Raw genomic sequence first — 18,189 nt, 5'->3', positions numbered from 1 at the left:
AAGGAGTAAAGTACAAGGCTTCTCACAGATGAAAGCAAACCGTCAGTCCAGGGTCTTGGGACAGTGCACCAATATCCACATCCGCCCCACTGTGTTGCCCCATGCACCTGTGCAGTCCTTCCATGACGCTGTTTGTCAGCAAAACCTGGAGCTCTTGGGCTGTGAACAGGTCAGCTGGGATGTCACTGCAGTTGGGGTCTGGAGGCAACAAGGGCTGACAAGTTGGGGGCATGTCAGCCTCCCGAGCAGGTAACAGCCTCAGGTGTGGTCCTCGTGTGAGGGGGCTGATGGCAGGCAGGGCTTAGTGGGATTAGTGGGTGGCTAGTCAAAGTCAGTCCACTAAACTCTCCATTCTCTTTCATACTCAATGCTCTGACCTGTGGATGCTAAGAATTCCATTTACCCTGTAATCCTACAGCCACAGGACAAAACATGAGGACTGGTTTCCAGACACAACAGTCCTGCTTTAAGAAACAAGATTTTCTTTAAAGTAATCCTGCCTACCTTCTGATTTTCTGACTACCTTGAACTGAGAATTCAAAACCCTCACTTGCCATTCTAAAAAAATGTAGTCTTCTCAATGTACTTAGAAATCACTGGCCTGCCATAGTCCCCTGCATCCTGTTCTGTGCATGCCTGTCTCTTGGGCCCCCAGAACCAGGCTTTCGGGAAACACTTCCAGGCAATTGCAGAAGAGCATTTTGCCGCAGCACACCTGGAGCTCTGTCATCTGCTTTTCACAGACTATGTTGTTCTGCTCAAGTGGCCATGACAAATGACCACAGGCCAAGCAGCTTAAACTTGTCTCAGTCTGGAGGCTGCAAGTCCAAGATGACAGTGTGGGAGGGCTGGCCCACCTGAGCTGTCCTAAGCCCCTCTCCTGGCTGCTGACAATCTCAGGTCCCTCAACTTGTAGGAGGATCACTGTCTCTGCCTTCTTCACATGCTGTCTCCCTGTGCGCATGTCTATCTACATAAACCCCTTCTCATAAGGACAGTCATACTGGACTAGGGCCCACTCTATTGACCTCATTTTAACTTGATCTCAGTAAAGAACCTCTCTCCAAATAAGATCACATTCTGAGGTGCTGGGTTAGGACTTCCACATGCATTTGGCAAGGGGCAGGGCACATTTCAACCCCTAACACAGTAAGACAATCACATCATATAACTTGCAGGGAAGGCTCAGCCTGCTGGTGACTCCTGAGGGACCCGGCCAAGTGGAGATGCCATGCTGTAGAGAGTTAAAGGTTTAGACAGTGTTTGGGGGCTTGAGAGCACAAGAGACAAGAGGCCTGGGAGAGGCAGCACAGAACGGCAGGGTGTCTGTCCATCTCCTTCCTGGAAGCCTTGGCACTGGACATTAGGTGGGGCTGAGGTCAAGCAGTGGTAATCACCAAAGTGGCCACATGGTGGTGCCATAGACAGGTATCACCTGGAACCCTGGCACCAGCAGATAGGGGCCCTGGGGGTCCTTGCAGGAAGGTGGGCCCAAGACCAGGTGCGGTTGGGGGTAGGGCCTCTATATAGGCGGAAGGAACTGCCATGAATCTGTCTCACCCGGGAGAAGTCATCCGTTTGTTCATCCACTCACTCATCCACCCATCCACCCATCCGCCACGCCCCTTCCACATGCCGACTCATTTAGCATCTATCACATACAGAACCTGCTCTGGGTCCCTGCTGCCATGAGTTTGCATGTGTCAGGGGACAGAAGGTGACCTAATGTTGTGATGGGCTCCCACTAAACGGGGGAAGGTGGGCATGTCCATATGGAGCTGCTCACGTTCACATGGCTGACATGCTGTTTTTGCAAAAGACGAAGCTGCCAGCTGTCACTCTGCACTTACTTTTATTAGCAGTTTATTGCCTGTCACCGTTTCACATTTACATTACTATTCCCTGTTTTGTCAAAGTTTTTTCTATTTTCATTCTGGTACAATAAATAGATATTAATGAACCTTTAGGTCAGGCTCTCGAGCTTGGGTTAACTTCATGATTGAATTTTCGCATCAGACCTGTGAAAACAACCCTGTGTGGCGCTGCTGTAACCCCACGGTGGGCAGTGGCCATGCAGGGAAAGGGCATGGTTTTGTCTCAAAACAAACAGAACTGCATGTGAGGCTGGAATCCGGAGTGGAACTACTCCATGAGTCAAACTCAGTGTCTGTGGGTGGAGCTCAACTTCCGGAAGGTTCTGACATCGCCTCCTGGAGTGCCTCACAGAGCTGACAGGGGTGCCGTGTGGGGAGCAGGACTTTCTGTGGCCTTCCTGACCCTGCATGGCTCTCACCCAGAACATGGGGGACAGCCACAGAGCCGGAGTGGGAACTGCGTCCCAGAACCTTCTCCTGGTGGGAGCACACAGGGCCCACAGTGGAAGGGCCACCCCCTGCGCCCAACCCGTCCGATTCTGGCCCAGCATACCCAGGCTGTCCTGCCGCTGGGTCCCATCACTGAAGATGCTCTTGGCGGAGGCAGAGCCCTTGTCTGCTGTGCAAGGGGACCTAAACTTGCGTCGCCGCTCACTCACACTCACACTGACATTGGCCTCACTGGCAGAGTTAGTTCAGCCACCTCACTCTGTCTCTGAATAATCCTGATTCCCAAGGGAAGTGGAAAAATGCTTTTCAAATATCATCATTGTGGTAGTTTTGTTTTCCAAGTGCTATTTGTCTGCTGCTGCTCAGCACATTCTCTGTGGCCCTTCCTGGCTCAGTCATTGCCATGGCTCTCTGCCGTGCACTCATATGTGTACACGCACAGATGTGTGCCGAAACACACCAGTGCACTCACACTCACACCTGCACATACCCGTGTACTCACACAGACACGGGCCCCTGCACATGCCTGTGCACTCACACAGACATGCACACTGAAGTGATCACCCAGCTCTTTGCGTCACCGCTGCACCAGTGTGCGGGTGGGGACTGTAGGTCGGATGTCTAACCACAGACGCTTTCCGGGCTCCAGCTGTGCCTCCCGCTACACGCGTGTGATGCGTGTGCCAGCACAGGCAGGAAGGTCATGGACTTGGGCAACTGTCACTGTCCCTGCTGGGAAGAGCAGCCCTTCATTGGAAAAAAGACTGTGACTTCAGAAGATTGAGTCTCCAAAGACCTACCTTTTTGCCCAAGGCACAGGCCCTCCTGCTAAGGGATCAGTGCTGTGCCGGGGAGGGGGCTGCATGGGGGCTGGGGGAGCTGGTGGTTGGGGGAGGCCTGGGAACCAGCCCCTTCAACTCCTCTGTGCCCAGTCTTGAACCCCAGCTTCTTCCACCTGCCTGGGACCCTCCCAATGAGCAGACCAGAGGGGGGGTGTGGCCAGGCTGGGCTGCACCCCAGTGTTGGTTCATGGCGGGGCAGTGGCTGCTCAGGGACCCCCCAGGAGGCCAAGCCCTGAGGAAGCCAGTGTCTAGTAGGGAGCTGTGCGGAGCTCATGCTTGGGTTGCGTAGAAATAAGATGAGTGTGTTCCCCCTTTGAAAACCTTCAGAGGAAAAACAGGACAGGAAGGTACGGGACGAGTGGCGATGGAGTCCTTGGCCTGGAAGCTGCGTCTCAGCAGAGAAGCGACTGTCACACCACAGGACTACACCAGAGCCCCCTTCCCTGGGCTCTGGGGCAGGACAGCAAAGATAGACAGACAGACAGACAGTGTGGCCTCCGAGAGCCCTCAGCAGCCAGGTCAGGACGGAGTTCCTGGGTTGTGGTGAGCCCACTATGTACACGCAGCCTGGAGGGGCAGACGCCGCTATCTGACGCGCTTTTCCACGGAATACACGGACATGTAGTAGTCGTTGCTGCCCACGGCCAGGTGAGGCTGCAGAGGAAAGTGGGAGAGTGGGTGAGCAGGTGAGCGGGCCCCAGGGGATGGTCATGGGAGGGGGGTGCCCACTGCTGCCTCACTCTCTACTCCGCCTGAGGCAGGTGCATAAATGACAGGACCCACAAGCTACCCTCAGTCCCTGAACCTCTCAGGACTGCCCCCGAGGGATGGTTCTGGGGGCCTAAGGTTGGGTGGTTGGTTCAGCAGAGCCACACACCAGGCTCCTGTGGAGCCCAGATGGATCAAAGGCAGGTGGGCAGAGTCCTGACTTAAACCACAGCACCCTGCCACCGTGTGACCACTTGTCGATGAAGACAGGCCGTGTCACATGTGTGTGCGTGTGCCTGGTTTCCCAGAAGGCTTCTCACTGAACGTTTCTCCAGGGTGACATGAGCACAGGCCTGAGGTGACAGGGAGCGTGGCACTGCCTCAAGAACATGGGCAGCTGGGGCCACAGCCCAGGACCAGGAGGGCGGAGGCCCAGGGCATGTGGTGTGGGGGCCTGGCTGCAGCCCACCTGCTTGTGCTGCTGGCCCCCAAGTCCCCCCCCCCCAACTGGGCGCAGGGACACAGACCCAGTACGGGTGGAAGGACAGGCAGCTGATGGCACCAACACGCTGGCCCATGAAGCCGTCGTAGTACTTGATGCTGTTGATGAGCTCCCCGGTCCCGCTGTACACGGCAGTGAACTGGTTCATAGAGCCACTGCAGCGGATAGAGGCCTGTGTCAGTGCCTTTCTCCTCGGGGTGGGGGGGACAGGACAGGGTCTTCAGGGCCAGCTGGGTCCCTCCCATAAGGACCGGTGAGCCAGCTAGCTACTGGGGCTGGGGCCAGGCCAGCAAGGGGCCACAGGTATTTGGCTTCAACCTGCTGTCCTTCACTGCGGCCTCAGGATGGTCAGGCAGGAAGGGCCCCACAGGAGGAGGCTGGGCACCTACCACGCAATCAGGTTGGCCTGGGGGTGGATGTCCAGGGCCGTGAGCCCCTTCACTATCTGCAGGACATTCACAGAGTCTGGCATCCGTGGGTCAAAGAAGCGCACATCTCCGTTCACACTGCCAGGAGGAGTCATGGTGACAAGAGGCCAGGCATGCTGGTTCCTGGGACCCTCTTAGTGCTTGTAAGGCCCGACAGCGCACGAGCTCCCTGACTTGGCTGCCAGGACCACCCCGGGGATAAGTCGAAGCCCCGCTGCAGAGGGCAGGACGTGATTTACGTTGTTTCATTTCCTGTCCCCAAGATTAGACTTTGTGTAGCAGGGATGGACGGGTGGGGAGGCCCAGGAGGCCACCTCTCTTCCTGCCCTCAGCCCTGGCAGCGTCACTCTGACAGCCACGTTCTGTCTTTATATTACAAACAGGGCTAGAGCAGCTCTCTGAAGAAAGGGCGGTGGGGACAGTAGTATGTTTTCCTGTCCCTCTAATGGGCAAATGAATATTTGCTGCTCTCAGCATAGGGTTTCTCAACAGGAAGGGGTTTATGGGCAGATGGCTGTGGCATGTGCAGGGATCCTCACAGCCACATGCCAGCAGATGGCCCCTGCCCCCTGAGGAACCTGCTTCCCACCTTCTCCCTGCGCCCGATGAGCAGACCCCCCCTCACCCACAGTAAGCAGTCCAGTGGGAGGAACGAGTATCCCTGGCCTACAGTCTGGCCCTGACCTTTCCAGCCAGTCCCAGAGTAGAGCTAATTACTGTCCTGAAATTCGTCATTTCATAGCTGCTAAAGACCAGGGATGTGTTCTAAATGGAGGGACATGTTCTCACAGCAGACATCCCACCTCACGCTCACGATGTGGCCCTCGGGGCGCTTCTGTAGGTAGGCCTTCACCACCCAGGCTGTGTGTTCCCGGTACGTCATCACGCGGCTGTGGGGAGAGGTGAGGGGCATGGGTCAGAGCTGGCCAGGGGCAGGGAGCACAACCATGTGGGCATGGGGATGCCAGACAGGGATGTGGTGGTGCTGTCACAAACCAGCATGGGGCCTTGGGCAACACCAGCTCCACAAGCATAATCACCTGCCTTCTGGTGCCCACACACATGTACCTTGCCGCCACCCCCTGGCTGTTCACCTGCATGAACCGGGAGATGGCAGGTGGCAGCCTTCCCTGGGGAAGCTGAGCTCAGGGACCCCCGCCCCCTACCTTCCACATGGATTGTCCATGGCTCACGGGGAGTGAGGCCTCTGTGGACAGTACCCAGCGGGCTCTGGTGCTCACTTCGTTTGGGCCCAGTAATCTGGCAGAAATGTGACCACTGGAATCTGGAAGGTTTGGGAGGGGCATGGCTGAGTTACCATTCGCTGAGCGCCATCCTTCTGTCATAGACACGGATAGAGCCATCACCGAGGCCAGCTACGATGAGGGACCGGTGGGAGTCGCAGGAGAGGCTTGTCACGCAGCTGTCAGCACCCGTGGGGATGTCCTAAGGCCGAACACAGAGACCTGGTAAGGCTCCATGGTGTTGGATGTGCCTGGGACCTGTGCCTTTTCTCCACCAGGGAGCATGAGGGACCTGCAGGGGCTAGCCAGGGACTGAGGCCCATGGGGTGCCTGACTGACAGGCAAGGCTGCAGCGGGGCCTGCCCAGGAGGGCAGAGCCTGAGACCTGGTTCCTGGGGCCGCTGTCAGCAAACAGTCTGGTGACGACTAGCTCTCAGCACCAATTACACTTTCTGACATCTCCCTCTTCCCTAAAGAGAAAGATGGAGCACATTGGGCAGGAGGAATCCTCATCAGCTCCCTCTGGAACTCCTAGTCTGTCCAGGGAAGACTCTAGCGGGACCTGAGCCCACAAACTGTGTCCCTCACTCTGGCAGCTGTGCGTGTGAAAGGAGGGCTGGAGTGCCCTGTGCTCAGCAGTGAGGAGCAGGTGAGGAAACAGCCCACAAGGAGGAGCAGTTGTTGCCAGCCTAGAAGGTTATCTTCTTAGTGCACCTCACTGGAAGAAATCCTGGAGGCTGGAAGCAGTCCTAGGGTCTTAAAGGGCGGGAGAAGCCTGGATCAGCCCCATGTCATCAGCCTGATCAGGGTCTCAGAGCCTGACTCCAGGTGAGTGACGTAAGCAGCAAGTGTCAAGCAGCTGTCAGCGGTGAGGGGGGGCCTCCAGCCAGCACACCCCAAGAAAGGTGGCATGATGACACCCACTGCGCCATAGCAGGACGTGAGGACAGGCAGACTGTGTTAGATAGAGTGTGAGCAGAGCCTCTCGTCTAATCGAAGGCCTGGCGAGAGACCAGGGCCAGGCAGCACGGGGAGGCGGCCTCACTCTGTGCCCTGGGAATCTGCCTTGTGCTATTCCTTTTCTGGGAAATCTTATGCAGTACCAATTAAAACTGAAAATAAAAGGTACTTTAAGCAGCACATAATCAAATCATTCTAATTTAAAATACTTCTATCCCACTGCTTTCTGATATTCCCTTATTTGCACAGATAAATTAATATTTGACAATGATTAGAATTAGCACAGGCTTGGTTACATTGCTGGGCAGATCACAGTGTCATGTCTGACAGGCATCCAGACGTGCCAACTGGTCTCTAGAGGCTCTGGGTTCCCAGCACCAAGGCCTGATGCTTCCAGGCACCCCATTCCCAGGGGTGACTGATATTTAGTCACAACTGCTTGGAGATCGCAGGCTTGGTTTTCCCAGGGAACGGTGTAGACAGCTGGGGGTGGGGCACCGAGTCATTACCTGCACCTTCATCTCGCGATCTGTGTCCCAGATCCGCACAATCCGTACGTCCCCTGAGCTCATGAGGAGGCCAGTCTCCTGCTCCCAGTCCACCACCATCCCAGCTCCTGGGGAGACAGATGGATAGCAGGTCACTGTGGGAGCTTGTTCCGGACAGACACTCCACCAGCTGGTGTCAGGGACCCATGCAAGCTCGGCTGGGCTCCCAGTGTGCCCCGAATCCAGGACGGGGCACTAGTTCAGTCTTCCCCAGATCCCTGCCAGAGCCTAGAAGATCAGCATTGTTCTGGGATCTCTGTCCAAGACACCCGTTTCCAGCACGCCCGGGCACAACTGGCAGGTCTGGTGGCCCCAAAGTGTGCAAGGGGGAGGGAAATGGTCCCATGGGAGCTCAGGGACTGCAGTCCCTGTGATAAGCAGCTGCCACCTCCCGAGGCTGTGCCTGAGCCCAGAGGTCAGGGGTGAGCTGCCCTTTTCCACGCTAGGACTGGGCGGGCAAACAAGCAACTGCAGCAGTAAGACCTCAAGAAGCAATTCTATTTAGAATAAAATTTAATTTTAAATGTTTAATTGTAAAAGTTTTAAATATATAGAGAAGAACAAAATAGAAATCTTTGCACCCATCACCCAGATCTAACACTTGCTAATATTTTGCCATTTTTGCTTTTTTCTTGAAAAGTAAAATTTTAGATGCAGTGAAAGCCTCCCTTGCCTGCTCTGTCCCAGGATGCACTTCCTGCAGGCCGAGAGCACCCTCCCCAGGCACGTCAGCTAAGACAGGGAGGCTCTGTCTGTGGAAGGCCGTGTCTCACATCAAATGTGAGGGCTGCTCAGATACAAACAGCGGTCTGCACTGGGATCCGACCCACTGGCGAGAAAAGTCCCGCCTGCCCCTCCTCCCAGAGTCTGCTGTCTGGCCAGGTCCTGCTGCTCAGAAAGGGGACAGAGCTGTTAGCCTGCCTGCCCAAGACCAACCCCACCCAGCACTATGTCCAGCTTCTAGATGTGGTGGGAGGAGAGAGTGGTCATCATGAGGTGGTGATGGAAAATCAAACAGGTGATGACACAATAAGGCTGTGCCCTGGCTGGACAGCTCGGTTGGTTGGAGAAGCGTGCCAGTATGCAAAGGTTGCCAGTTTGGTCCCTGGTCAGGGACATACAGAAACAGATCGATGTTTCTATCTCTCTCTCTAGAATCAATAAATAAATTAAAAAAAAAACACAAAAAACTGATAGCTGTGATTTAACTCTTAAGATACGGAAACTCTGTGACTGAACGAGTGAAGACATCAACCACCTCATCCTGAAGACCGTGACCCATGCAGCATCTCTGCCCTTCTCCTGCAGAACAGACAGAAGACCACACGCTCACCTTCACGGTCTCCTGACTTTCCAGTGGGGCTTGCTGGGGGCAGCTGGAGCTGCTGTTCTGGGCTCCCTGGCTGCTCCCTCCTGCCCCTGCTGACATGGTCAAGACAATGTGGACATGCTGCACGCCTCCCTGTGCTTGTTTGATGGAGGCTGGCTGGTCTGACCAATGAGCCCAGCTCTACATGTGGCCATTTCTGGGGTTTCAAAATCTGAGGCCTCTGCCCAGCCGTGCAGACCATAGACCCTAAGCACACAGACCACATCTGTGTGCATCTACACATGGGGGTGTGGGAGGCACTCCCCAGGACGCAGAGACTCCTCATCTCTGCCCGACTTCATCCTGGATACAGGCTGTGGACACGTGTCCTGACCCCAAACCTGGCCACAGAGGAAATCTCTCCCTTAAACTGGGGTTACACGGAGCAGGGAAAGTTGTACGATAAGAAACTGGAATGTGGTGGTCAGACAGCGTCCCGGGCCTGGAGCCAAGTAGAGGAGCATGCCGTCCAGAGTCTCAGGTCTGTGCTGTCTGCATTCAGCCCTCCAAGTCAGCAGCCAGTCCAGGAGGACCTCTGAGGACCCTGCCATCTGGAGCTGACCCCTGAGGTCCCGTTCGCCCCCAACTGAGATGCCCAACTGGGAGCAATGGTTCTGGAAGTCCGAGTGGAGGGTCAGCCCTCACTGGCTCCTCCCACTCAGGCCCATGTGAGAACCACAGCCCTGCGGGACAGTGGCCTCCACTCTCTCCCCTGAGACACAGACACAGAGTCTCCCCATGGGGTCAGGCTCTCTCAGAAACGCTGTGAGCACCCCTAGGTAAACTGGCAGGTTCAGGGATTTAGGCTGGCAACAGAAAACTGGGCTCCAAAAAGCTTGCCCCTCAGGAGCACATGACTTTACCTGAACCTTTTGTTTTCCACCTGGAAATGGGTCAGGACACTTAGCAGCTGCCCAAACGGTCAGAGGAGAGAGGGTGGGAGAGGTGCTCCCTAAGAGCTAGAGCCACGCCCCACCCTCTGCAGGGAGAGAGCAGGCAGCAGGACCTGTGCGGAGAGCCTTGGCACCAGCACCACCACGTCCTGCTGCTGTGATGAGCACAGGCTGCTGGGCCACGGCCCCATGATTCTGTAGAGAGCGCAACCTCTGGCTTCCTCGCTACTCCTGTGACTGAACGTTAACAAACAGCAGAGGCCCAGGATGCTATCCATGTGCGCATATGCTGATCACGGGCCACCTGTCCCACGCCCTGGGCGGCCCTGACCATCCTGGGCTCAGCCACAGGGTGGGAAGGAGCTCACTCTGGGGACCCACTGCTGTCCCATACTGTGGCACTGACTGCACTGTCCAACTGACTGGCTGGAAAGGCACAGCAGTCCTTTTACCTCCTTCCCCCACCCTGCCCCAAGCTCCACCCATGCAAGGCGGCCCTCTGGCTTTTTTTTTTTTTTTTTTTTTTTTGTGGATAAGCAAAAGCTTTATTTAGTACAGCACATGCTGCCTGTAGAGGTTCTCTGGTCCCGGGGGACAGAGGCCAGGGAAGTCGCCCTCTGGCTCTTTTTTAGGTTTCCAGAGAACTGAGGTTTCCTCTGAGAAGCCCAAGCAGGCTCTGAGACAGGCCCTCTGGTCACTGTTACAGCCAAACCTGCTCAGGAGGCTGCTTCCTGCTCCTTCAGCTCTCTTCTCTGGAGCAGGTGTGGGGACAAACTCAACCTCCAGTTTGTTTTTTTTTTTTACAGAGACAGAGAGAGAGTCAGAGAGGGATAGACAGGGACAGACAGACAGGAACGGAGAGAGATGAGAAGCATCAATCATCAGTTTTTCATTGCGACACCTTAGTTGTTCATTGATTGCTTTCTCATATGTGCCTTGACTGCGGACCTTCAGCAGACCGAGTAACCCCTTGCTCAAACCAGCGACCCTGGGTCCAAGCTGGTGGGATTTTTTGCTCAAACCAGATGAGCCCGTGCTCAAGTTGGAGACCTCGGGGTCTCGAACCTGGGTCCTCCACATCCCAGTCCGATGCTCTATCCACTGCACCACCGCCTGGTCAGGCCCTCCAGTTTGTTTTCTAACTGTCCTTCCTTCATTCCTAACTTTTTACTAGAAGAGTTCTCCATGAAACACTAAGAGGAGAGTCCATGGGTCTGCGGGAATATCTCACTTCCCACTTCCTGGGGCACATGGGACCCTGCCAGGCCCACTTGTGCCTGCCTTTCTGCAGAGACCAAGCAGTAAGAACAGACGAGAACACTATATTCCTTGGAAGGCTGGTCACACTTCCAACCTGCATCTGGCAAGTCACAGGTCAAGAATTATTCTTGTTGCCTGGACTGGTAAAGCTCCATCTCTATAGTTTACCTAAACAGTGAGATTAAGAGAGGAAAAAGACTTGTTTTGTGAAAAACAATATAAACAAAGCCACTTTAAAAGAGTCAGAACTGCAGATACCTCCAATGTCTAATGCCTGAAACTCTGCACGTTTCAACAGAGTCAAGAATCTGGTGCTATGGGCCAAGGGCAACATTGTATCTCAGACAGCTGTTTACAAAGTTGCAGTTATTATGACTACTGGACTGAAAATTAAAACACTGTTTAGAATTAGTGTCCCTATGTTATCTGTCTCAGTAGCAACACCTTCCTGCTGTGGATGTCATTGTCCTGGTCCTTTACTCGTGACTACCCCTCGCCTCTGTCTCCTCATCAGAACACCATTTGGGTTTCTGCCTGAACCAGCGTTTTCCCCAGCAGCTGCTCTTGCTCTTGAACTCGCTGCTGCCTTGCTTAGAGGCCTTGTTTCCAGGCAGGCAGTTTCGAGACCTGAGCACCCAGTTCGCTGATGCAGTGCTGCTGGGGTATCCAAAGGCAGCTGTGCATGGTGTTGGAGTCCCACAAAAGGAATATATTTGGGTGCAAACAGCACAGGATGCAAGTCCTCTGGCCCTGCCAGAGGCAACGCTTTTCCCAGCAACACTTCCTTCAAGCCAGGGATGAGAGTTGGTACAGGTGTACGCAGGCTGGTGACGTGTCCAGACAGGTCAGAGGTCAGCTAGACAGCCACCCCATACAGCTGTGTCTCTCAGGTGGAAGTGCTTTTGTGGACAGGTGGGGGAAGCTCGCTGGTTCACGACTTCAGAATCAGACATGAATTCAATAGCTTATGGGCGCTATCACCCAGAGGGGACATGAAACTGCAGGGTCACCCTGCCCCCCTGCCCCCTCTCAGCAGCCCCAGGACTCCTTTTGCCCTGGGGAGGACACACCTCGAGTCGTTGGCAGCATGTCCGAGAGCCCCTGCCAAGCAGTCACCATTTCTGGGTTTTTTTCCAAATCAGCAAAGTTCTTCCAGACCCTGATGGCGCCATCATCTTGGGGAGAGAAGAGAAGGCAATCAGAACACAGACCCACTCTCTGGGTATGGAGGACGCCCTCCCACTGGAGGGGCAGTGGAAGTAAAGACCACGTGGATGTTCCTGGAGGAAAGCCCAGGAGCATCCACAGGAGGGACGGGCTGGTCTGTGGACCCTAGACTCAGGGCTGGGCAGAGCCACCAGCAGAGGCTGAGTGTGGGGCGGCCTTGCTGCCAGTTGCCCTGATCCTTCCTTACTGACACCTCAAGAGGAGAAGATCCAGTCTCAATGCAGAACAGTCTTTAGGGCCTGTCCCTCCCTCCCACTCTGTCTGTGCTCCACACAGAGGATCCTCCATGGGAAATGTGACCTTGCCCACGGGCTCTCTGAATCAGGAAATGGGAGACGGTCCTCCATGCCTTTAGATGAGTTAGCCTGGGGTAAATGGCCCCGGGTCCTCTGGCAGACAGCAGTGAGGCAGAGTCCACTACACATCCTTCCTTCCTCCTGCCCTTGGACTCACCCTGCAAGCCCACTCTTGGGCCTTACAAGCCCCTCCCACAGCCCCTGGCTGCCCACCCTGCAGGAGGACAAGGTTACTGGGAAGCACACCCAGAAACGCTCCCTGAGCTGAGTCCATGTTCCCTATCCCTTTGCTGTCCCATTGCCGACCCTATGACAGTGAACTTCCCCTGCCCTGGAATTCGAGTGCTGCTTCTCCACTGGGACCCCAACTCCCTGGGACACGACTGAACTGGTCACTCTGCTCTCCCTGCTATTTGTGAGGAAAGCTCTTTCCCTTAGGAACCTCCTAACCCCTTATGACAGCAGCCTTCACATGACTGAGGACAATCCCCTTTGGCAGAAGGGATGGTCAGGGTCAAAGGAGACTGCACAAACAGGTGCTGGGTCTCATGCTGTGCGCCCAGGTCTAGGTCCCCGGCATGCATACTACCCACCTGTGGCTGTGAGCAGGAGTGAGCAGTCCTGGCCATTCAGGTACTCCATGGCGGTGACCCGTGTGTACCGAGGGTTCCCGTTGTGGAAGTAGTCCAGCTTCTCCCCTTTCTCCCAGTCCCAAAAACTCAGGAGAACAAGAGAGGAACAGGCCATGAAACCTCAGGGACACCCCTCACACCCACTAGCATGGCCACCACCAGCAAACAAACACACGTTGGGAGACATGGAAACCGGGAACCCCAGTGCCCGTGTGGAGGTGTGGAGGTTCCTCGGAACAACTCCACACAGGGGTGCACTATGATCCAAGATTCTGTTTCTGGGTGGACGGCTGAGCGGTATTTGTGTGCCCGTGTTCACAGCAGCATGATTCCCAACAGTCCAAAGGTGGAAACAAGTTACAACAATTAGATTAATATAAATTGATAGGGAGGACTTAGCACTGTGCCTGGTGGATTTAAATAACTCAACTTATTATCGATGTTATTATTGTAATGTGAATAATTATTAAGGGTAAACAAACATCTACTGAGCCTTCAATAAAAATTTGTTTCTATGTTAATGGGGGCTGTTGGTAAATACAAGTATATGGGAGGCCTGCAGTGTTCTGAGGCGAGACTGCGATCCCCGGGACCACACGCCACTGAACGCAGACCACGCTCCATCACTCCCAGTGTTCACCCTGCTTCCTTTTTCTAACAGAACCAACACAACAAACACGCAAAGTCAACTTTATTCTAGTGTATATTTTGCCATCCTTTAAGTTGTATTAAAAATGAACATATTTTTAAAGAACTAAAAAATAAAACCTGGCTATATTAATTTTTTTTTAAAAGGTGGAAACCATCCAAATGTCCACTGAGGGATAAATGGATAAATAAAATGGGATCTAGTCACATAATGGAATATTCAGCCGTAAAATGGGAAGAAACCCTGTTATCTGCTGCAGCATGGATGGAGCTTGAGGACACTGTGTTCAGTGAAGTCAGACACAGAAGGACAAATAGGAGTCAGATTCAGAGAGACAGGAAATAAATAGGGGGTGCCAGGGGCTGGGAGAAAGAGGGGGGTTAGTGTTTCATGGGGACAGAGTGTCTGTTTTACAAAAATGAGAAAGTTGTGGAGATGATGGCTGCACAAAATTGTGAATGTACTTAAGGCCAAAGAACTCAATGATGGTTAAGATGGCACCTCTCATGTGTTTTATCACAGTAAAAAAAAGGAGTAAGAAACAGGTAGGAGAACCGCCCTCGGTGTCCCCCATAAAGTGGGTCCTTTGTCCACAACAAGGGCCATGCTGTCACTACTGCACTTGGCATCTCCCATGAGCACATCTGCTCCTGCAGAGGCAGCAGCAAGAGGGACCCTGCACACGCACCTGCCAGTGTGGTCTGCCTCAGGTCATGTGTGCTTGTCTTGGGCACAGAAGCTCCTGCCACTGCCCCACTGGCAGGGGACAACATGGGGGGTGCAGGGATCGTTCTCCACCTGTTCACCAGCCCCTCCCCCTGGGCAGCAGCTGGGATGGGAGGAAGAAGAGTTGTCAACACTGGAAATGTGCGTCCCCACAAACTTACCAAATGCTGTCTTTATCGGCGACAGCCACACACGGTGTGAAGGGGTGAAACTTGACCACCGAGGGGACACCAGGGTTCCTGTTCAGGAATATCTGGTCGTCCAGTCTGGTGATGCCTGAGCAGACACACAGGCTGGTCAACGCAGACAGATCTGCACCCAGGGCCCTGGGGCCTAGGAGGCGGGCTCCTTTCCCACTGCAAATGTCATACGCAGGAGCCACGCTTGGGAGAGGCCACCGGTCAGACAGGGGAGGACCCAGGAATCTGCGGGGCTCCCCAGACCCCTCACCCTTCTGGATGAGTTGCTGGGCCTGCTTCCTGACACGGCTATTGCGCAAAAATCGCCATTCCCGCTCCTTGCGGATCTGACTCTCCAGATCGTGTTCTTCTGGGATCTGCAACAAGATCACATTAGATTCAGTGGTGAGAAAAGGTTTCTGCTCCCCATATGCTGAAGAACCGAGGTCTCTGGTCTGGTCGGCTTGCCCAACGCCTACTGCTAGGCACAGGGCAGAGGTGACTGACAAAGGCTGGTTCCCAAGCTCCTGTGGCACTCAGGCCTCCCCGCTCAGGCCACTGGATTCAGGCCCAGAAAGGAGCACCTGGCTCCCTCTCTGCACCTTGTAAGCCACTCACCTTCCCAGTGGGTTTGGAGGCACTGAAACCTGGGACCAGCTGGGGACTGGCCCTATGCGAGGCCATCAGGGAGCAGAGACTTAGAACCCCAGCACCCTCGGAACATGTGCTGCCCTACTCCTCAGAGCCCAGCATAGAAGTGGAGGCTGTGGCCACGTTCTGACAAGGAGCAACAGGGTGGACCGTTTTCAAGGTGGACACAATGCTTTTGAGGTACAAAAAGCAGGGATGAGGACTCAGGTGTTTCTGCAGGAGGGGACAGAGGCCAGACCTCGGCTGAGAAAGGTGGTAAGGCGAACAGTCACACATTTAATCAGAGAAAGACCAGGGTGGGGAGGTTTGCTCAGAAGCTTTGCCTTTTTCCTTCTCTGATGTCAAAGGGAAGTGGGGCACCTGGTGTGAAATGATCGAGGTGAGGGACCAGAGTCGGCTGCCCTGTGGCCTGGGAGGCAGGCAGGACACTGAGGGGCACTGGGTCCTTCTTGGGAGTTGGTATGTCACCTCACACGGCCAAGGGTGCAGTAGCCACCAACTCCTCATGGCTAGAGAGTCAGGGACAGCCAAGCTGCAGAACCAGGGGGTTCAAATCACCGCCTTCACCACTCCTAACGAGCCACAGTGCCTGCGCTGGGCTCATCTCCACCTGAAATATGGGGTACAGATGATCACCCCACTCTGCCCTGAGCAAGGGTCCTGCTTGCTTCATGCCGTGTGCATATGGGCTGGGGTGACAGGTGGCTGTGCAAAACCACTGTGCAACAGAGAGCTATACTCAGCAAATAATAAACTGGGTTTTAAGTCTACTTATTCATCACTCATTTGTTCAATACAGACCGGTTTCCTTAGTCACACGTTACTGGATAACTTGGGCCATTCAGACATCCTTCTCAAAATGCAGAGGTGCCAAGTCCCGGAATACAAACGAAATCCAATGAACAAGGAAAACCTGACTTCCTCTCGACAGAGAGTTGAGACGGGGAGCTGCTGTTACCGACCAGGTACCCCCACCCAGATGACAGCCCACAGCCAGTGCTGAAGGCCAGCTTCCTCTGCTAGAGAAGGTGGTCATGCACGTGCGCCTGTGTGGCCAGGCTGAGAAGTGCACTGGCTTCCACCCTGAGCATGTGTCTACTCCACGACGCTGTGCGATCTTTGCTGACAAACAGAACCCCGACCCTCATGCCCAGGTCTGCACACAGGCAGCCTGGGGCCACTCCCAGTTTCTCACTTATGCTCCACTTTTTTTTTCTTAAAAAATCACAAAACCACACAAAACGAAGCAGCAGCAAGGACATGCAGACACACAATCACAGGCGTGGTGCCCATGCCTGTGGACAGTGAGTGGCCAAGGAGTGACCCCATGACAGCAAGTGAGGGTGGGCTTCTAACAGTTGGTGTCATTCAAGATGGCGCAGAGCTTGTCAGAGGGCAATGATGAGTGTTGTTCATGACAACGCAGAACTTATCTGAAGGGAAACGATGAGTGGCAGTAATGTAGAGAAACAGGGATGAGAATTCCTGACAGAGACTCGATGCTCTGCAGGAACAGAGGAGCTGCCCCTGCATGGCATGTGTTTCTGTGGGGACATGTGAGTGGGGGACACCTGGCGGGCTCCCTGAGCAGCAGCGGAGGGACAGGGCCAGCACAGGGTTCTTAAACATGTGTTCCCTGTGGCCAGGCCTGAGCTCCCACAGCTCGCAGGCCACGAACTGGAGGTGGGCAGATGTGGGATCTTCAGTTCTTCAGAAGGAAGCAACAAGGGCCGTAGGGACAGGAGGAGGAGGATGTGTGGATGGGCAGGGCACGTAGGCAGCCCCTGCGATGGAAGGCACACCTTGTCTGTCACCTTCCCGGGTGGAGTTCTCAGAAGTAGAGCACGGGAGCCCACGGAGCCTCCTCTTACAGGTCTGAGCTCAGAAAGGGCTTCCAGCCCAACTAGACTATGGCTCTGTACCTGGCACACGTATCCATTCAGGGACAGCCTGCTACAAACCACTGGGATGGGCACAAGTGGAAGTGGAGATGCAGGTGCAGCATGAGAGGTGGAGGGATGGTGGCAGATGAAGAGAAAGAGCAGGAGACCTTGAAGTAGCAGCAGGCAGGGACTGCTAGATGTGACAATCACCGCTCAGGACGGGGCCCAGTGGAACTGACGGAACATCGTCTCCTGCTCAGTGGTGGGTCCCAACAACACTCTCCCCATCCCCCTCCAGGCGGAACAGAAGCTTCTGCAGTTTGCATGGACCCCACTTCTGCTAGGTTTCCTTCCAGAAAGGGCTGGGGTGCGGGTGTCGGTGACAGTGTGACCTACTCAGACAAACACCAATTATGATTATGAGTCTCCCACGGAGACCTGGTGCTGAGAGCCCACAGGGTGCTGGGGCCCAGGATGGAGGCTGAGGGTCCCAAGGCTTCTGAGGAGTGTGGGCTGGGCACTGCGTGGCGCACACCCACACAGAGCTCAGTGTGTTGTTAGCACTGGATCAAAAGGTTAAGATGCTCAGGTAGAACTCAGAACAAGCCATCAAGGCAAGAAGAGATGACAAAGGCAAAGGGGAGACGGACCCAGGAGGTGGCTGGCGCAATGCCAGTCCTGACACCGAGCTCCATTTCCAGCAGAAACAAAACATGATCTGATGGCGTGGCAAGTGCCTCCATTCTGTCTCACCTGGGTTATTATCGCCCTTGCCTACTCAACACCCTGGGCAGCGAGACCACCCTCTGCATGGCATTCAGCGCTTGTGGCACGGGCCGTCCTCCTCTGTGCACAACAGCTGACCATG

General features: G+C 54.7%; 1 protein-coding gene across 1 annotated transcript in view; it reads right to left on the bottom strand.

Annotated features, from left to right (window-relative positions):
- Nucleotides 1-1,833: 1,833 nt before the first annotated feature.
- Nucleotides 1,834-18,189, bottom strand: part of RPTOR (regulatory associated protein of MTOR complex 1) — a 237,071-nt gene continuing 220,715 nt past the window's right edge. Inside the window, exons 25-34 of the mRNA XM_066381484.1 lie at nt 15,059-15,164; nt 14,770-14,884; nt 13,195-13,319; nt 12,149-12,253; nt 7,518-7,624; nt 6,123-6,250; nt 5,608-5,694; nt 4,766-4,882; nt 4,402-4,531; nt 1,834-3,820 (exon numbers count right to left, since the gene is read on the bottom strand). Of these exons, the coding sequence (XP_066237581.1) occupies nt 3,752-3,820; nt 4,402-4,531; nt 4,766-4,882; nt 5,608-5,694; nt 6,123-6,250; nt 7,518-7,624; nt 12,149-12,253; nt 13,195-13,319; nt 14,770-14,884; nt 15,059-15,164 (1,089 nt within the window). The 3' untranslated portion in view covers nt 1,834-3,751. The remainder of the gene's footprint in view (nt 3,821-4,401; nt 4,532-4,765; nt 4,883-5,607; nt 5,695-6,122; nt 6,251-7,517; nt 7,625-12,148; nt 12,254-13,194; nt 13,320-14,769; nt 14,885-15,058; nt 15,165-18,189) is intronic.

The sequence above is a fragment of the Saccopteryx leptura genome, chromosome 4 (genome assembly GCF_036850995.1).
Source record: "Saccopteryx leptura isolate mSacLep1 chromosome 4, mSacLep1_pri_phased_curated, whole genome shotgun sequence".
Classification (NCBI taxonomy): Eukaryota; Metazoa; Chordata; class Mammalia; order Chiroptera; family Emballonuridae; genus Saccopteryx; species Saccopteryx leptura.
The sequence above is the reverse complement of the archived record's forward strand: the minus strand, read 5'-3'. Positions and strand labels throughout refer to the sequence as shown.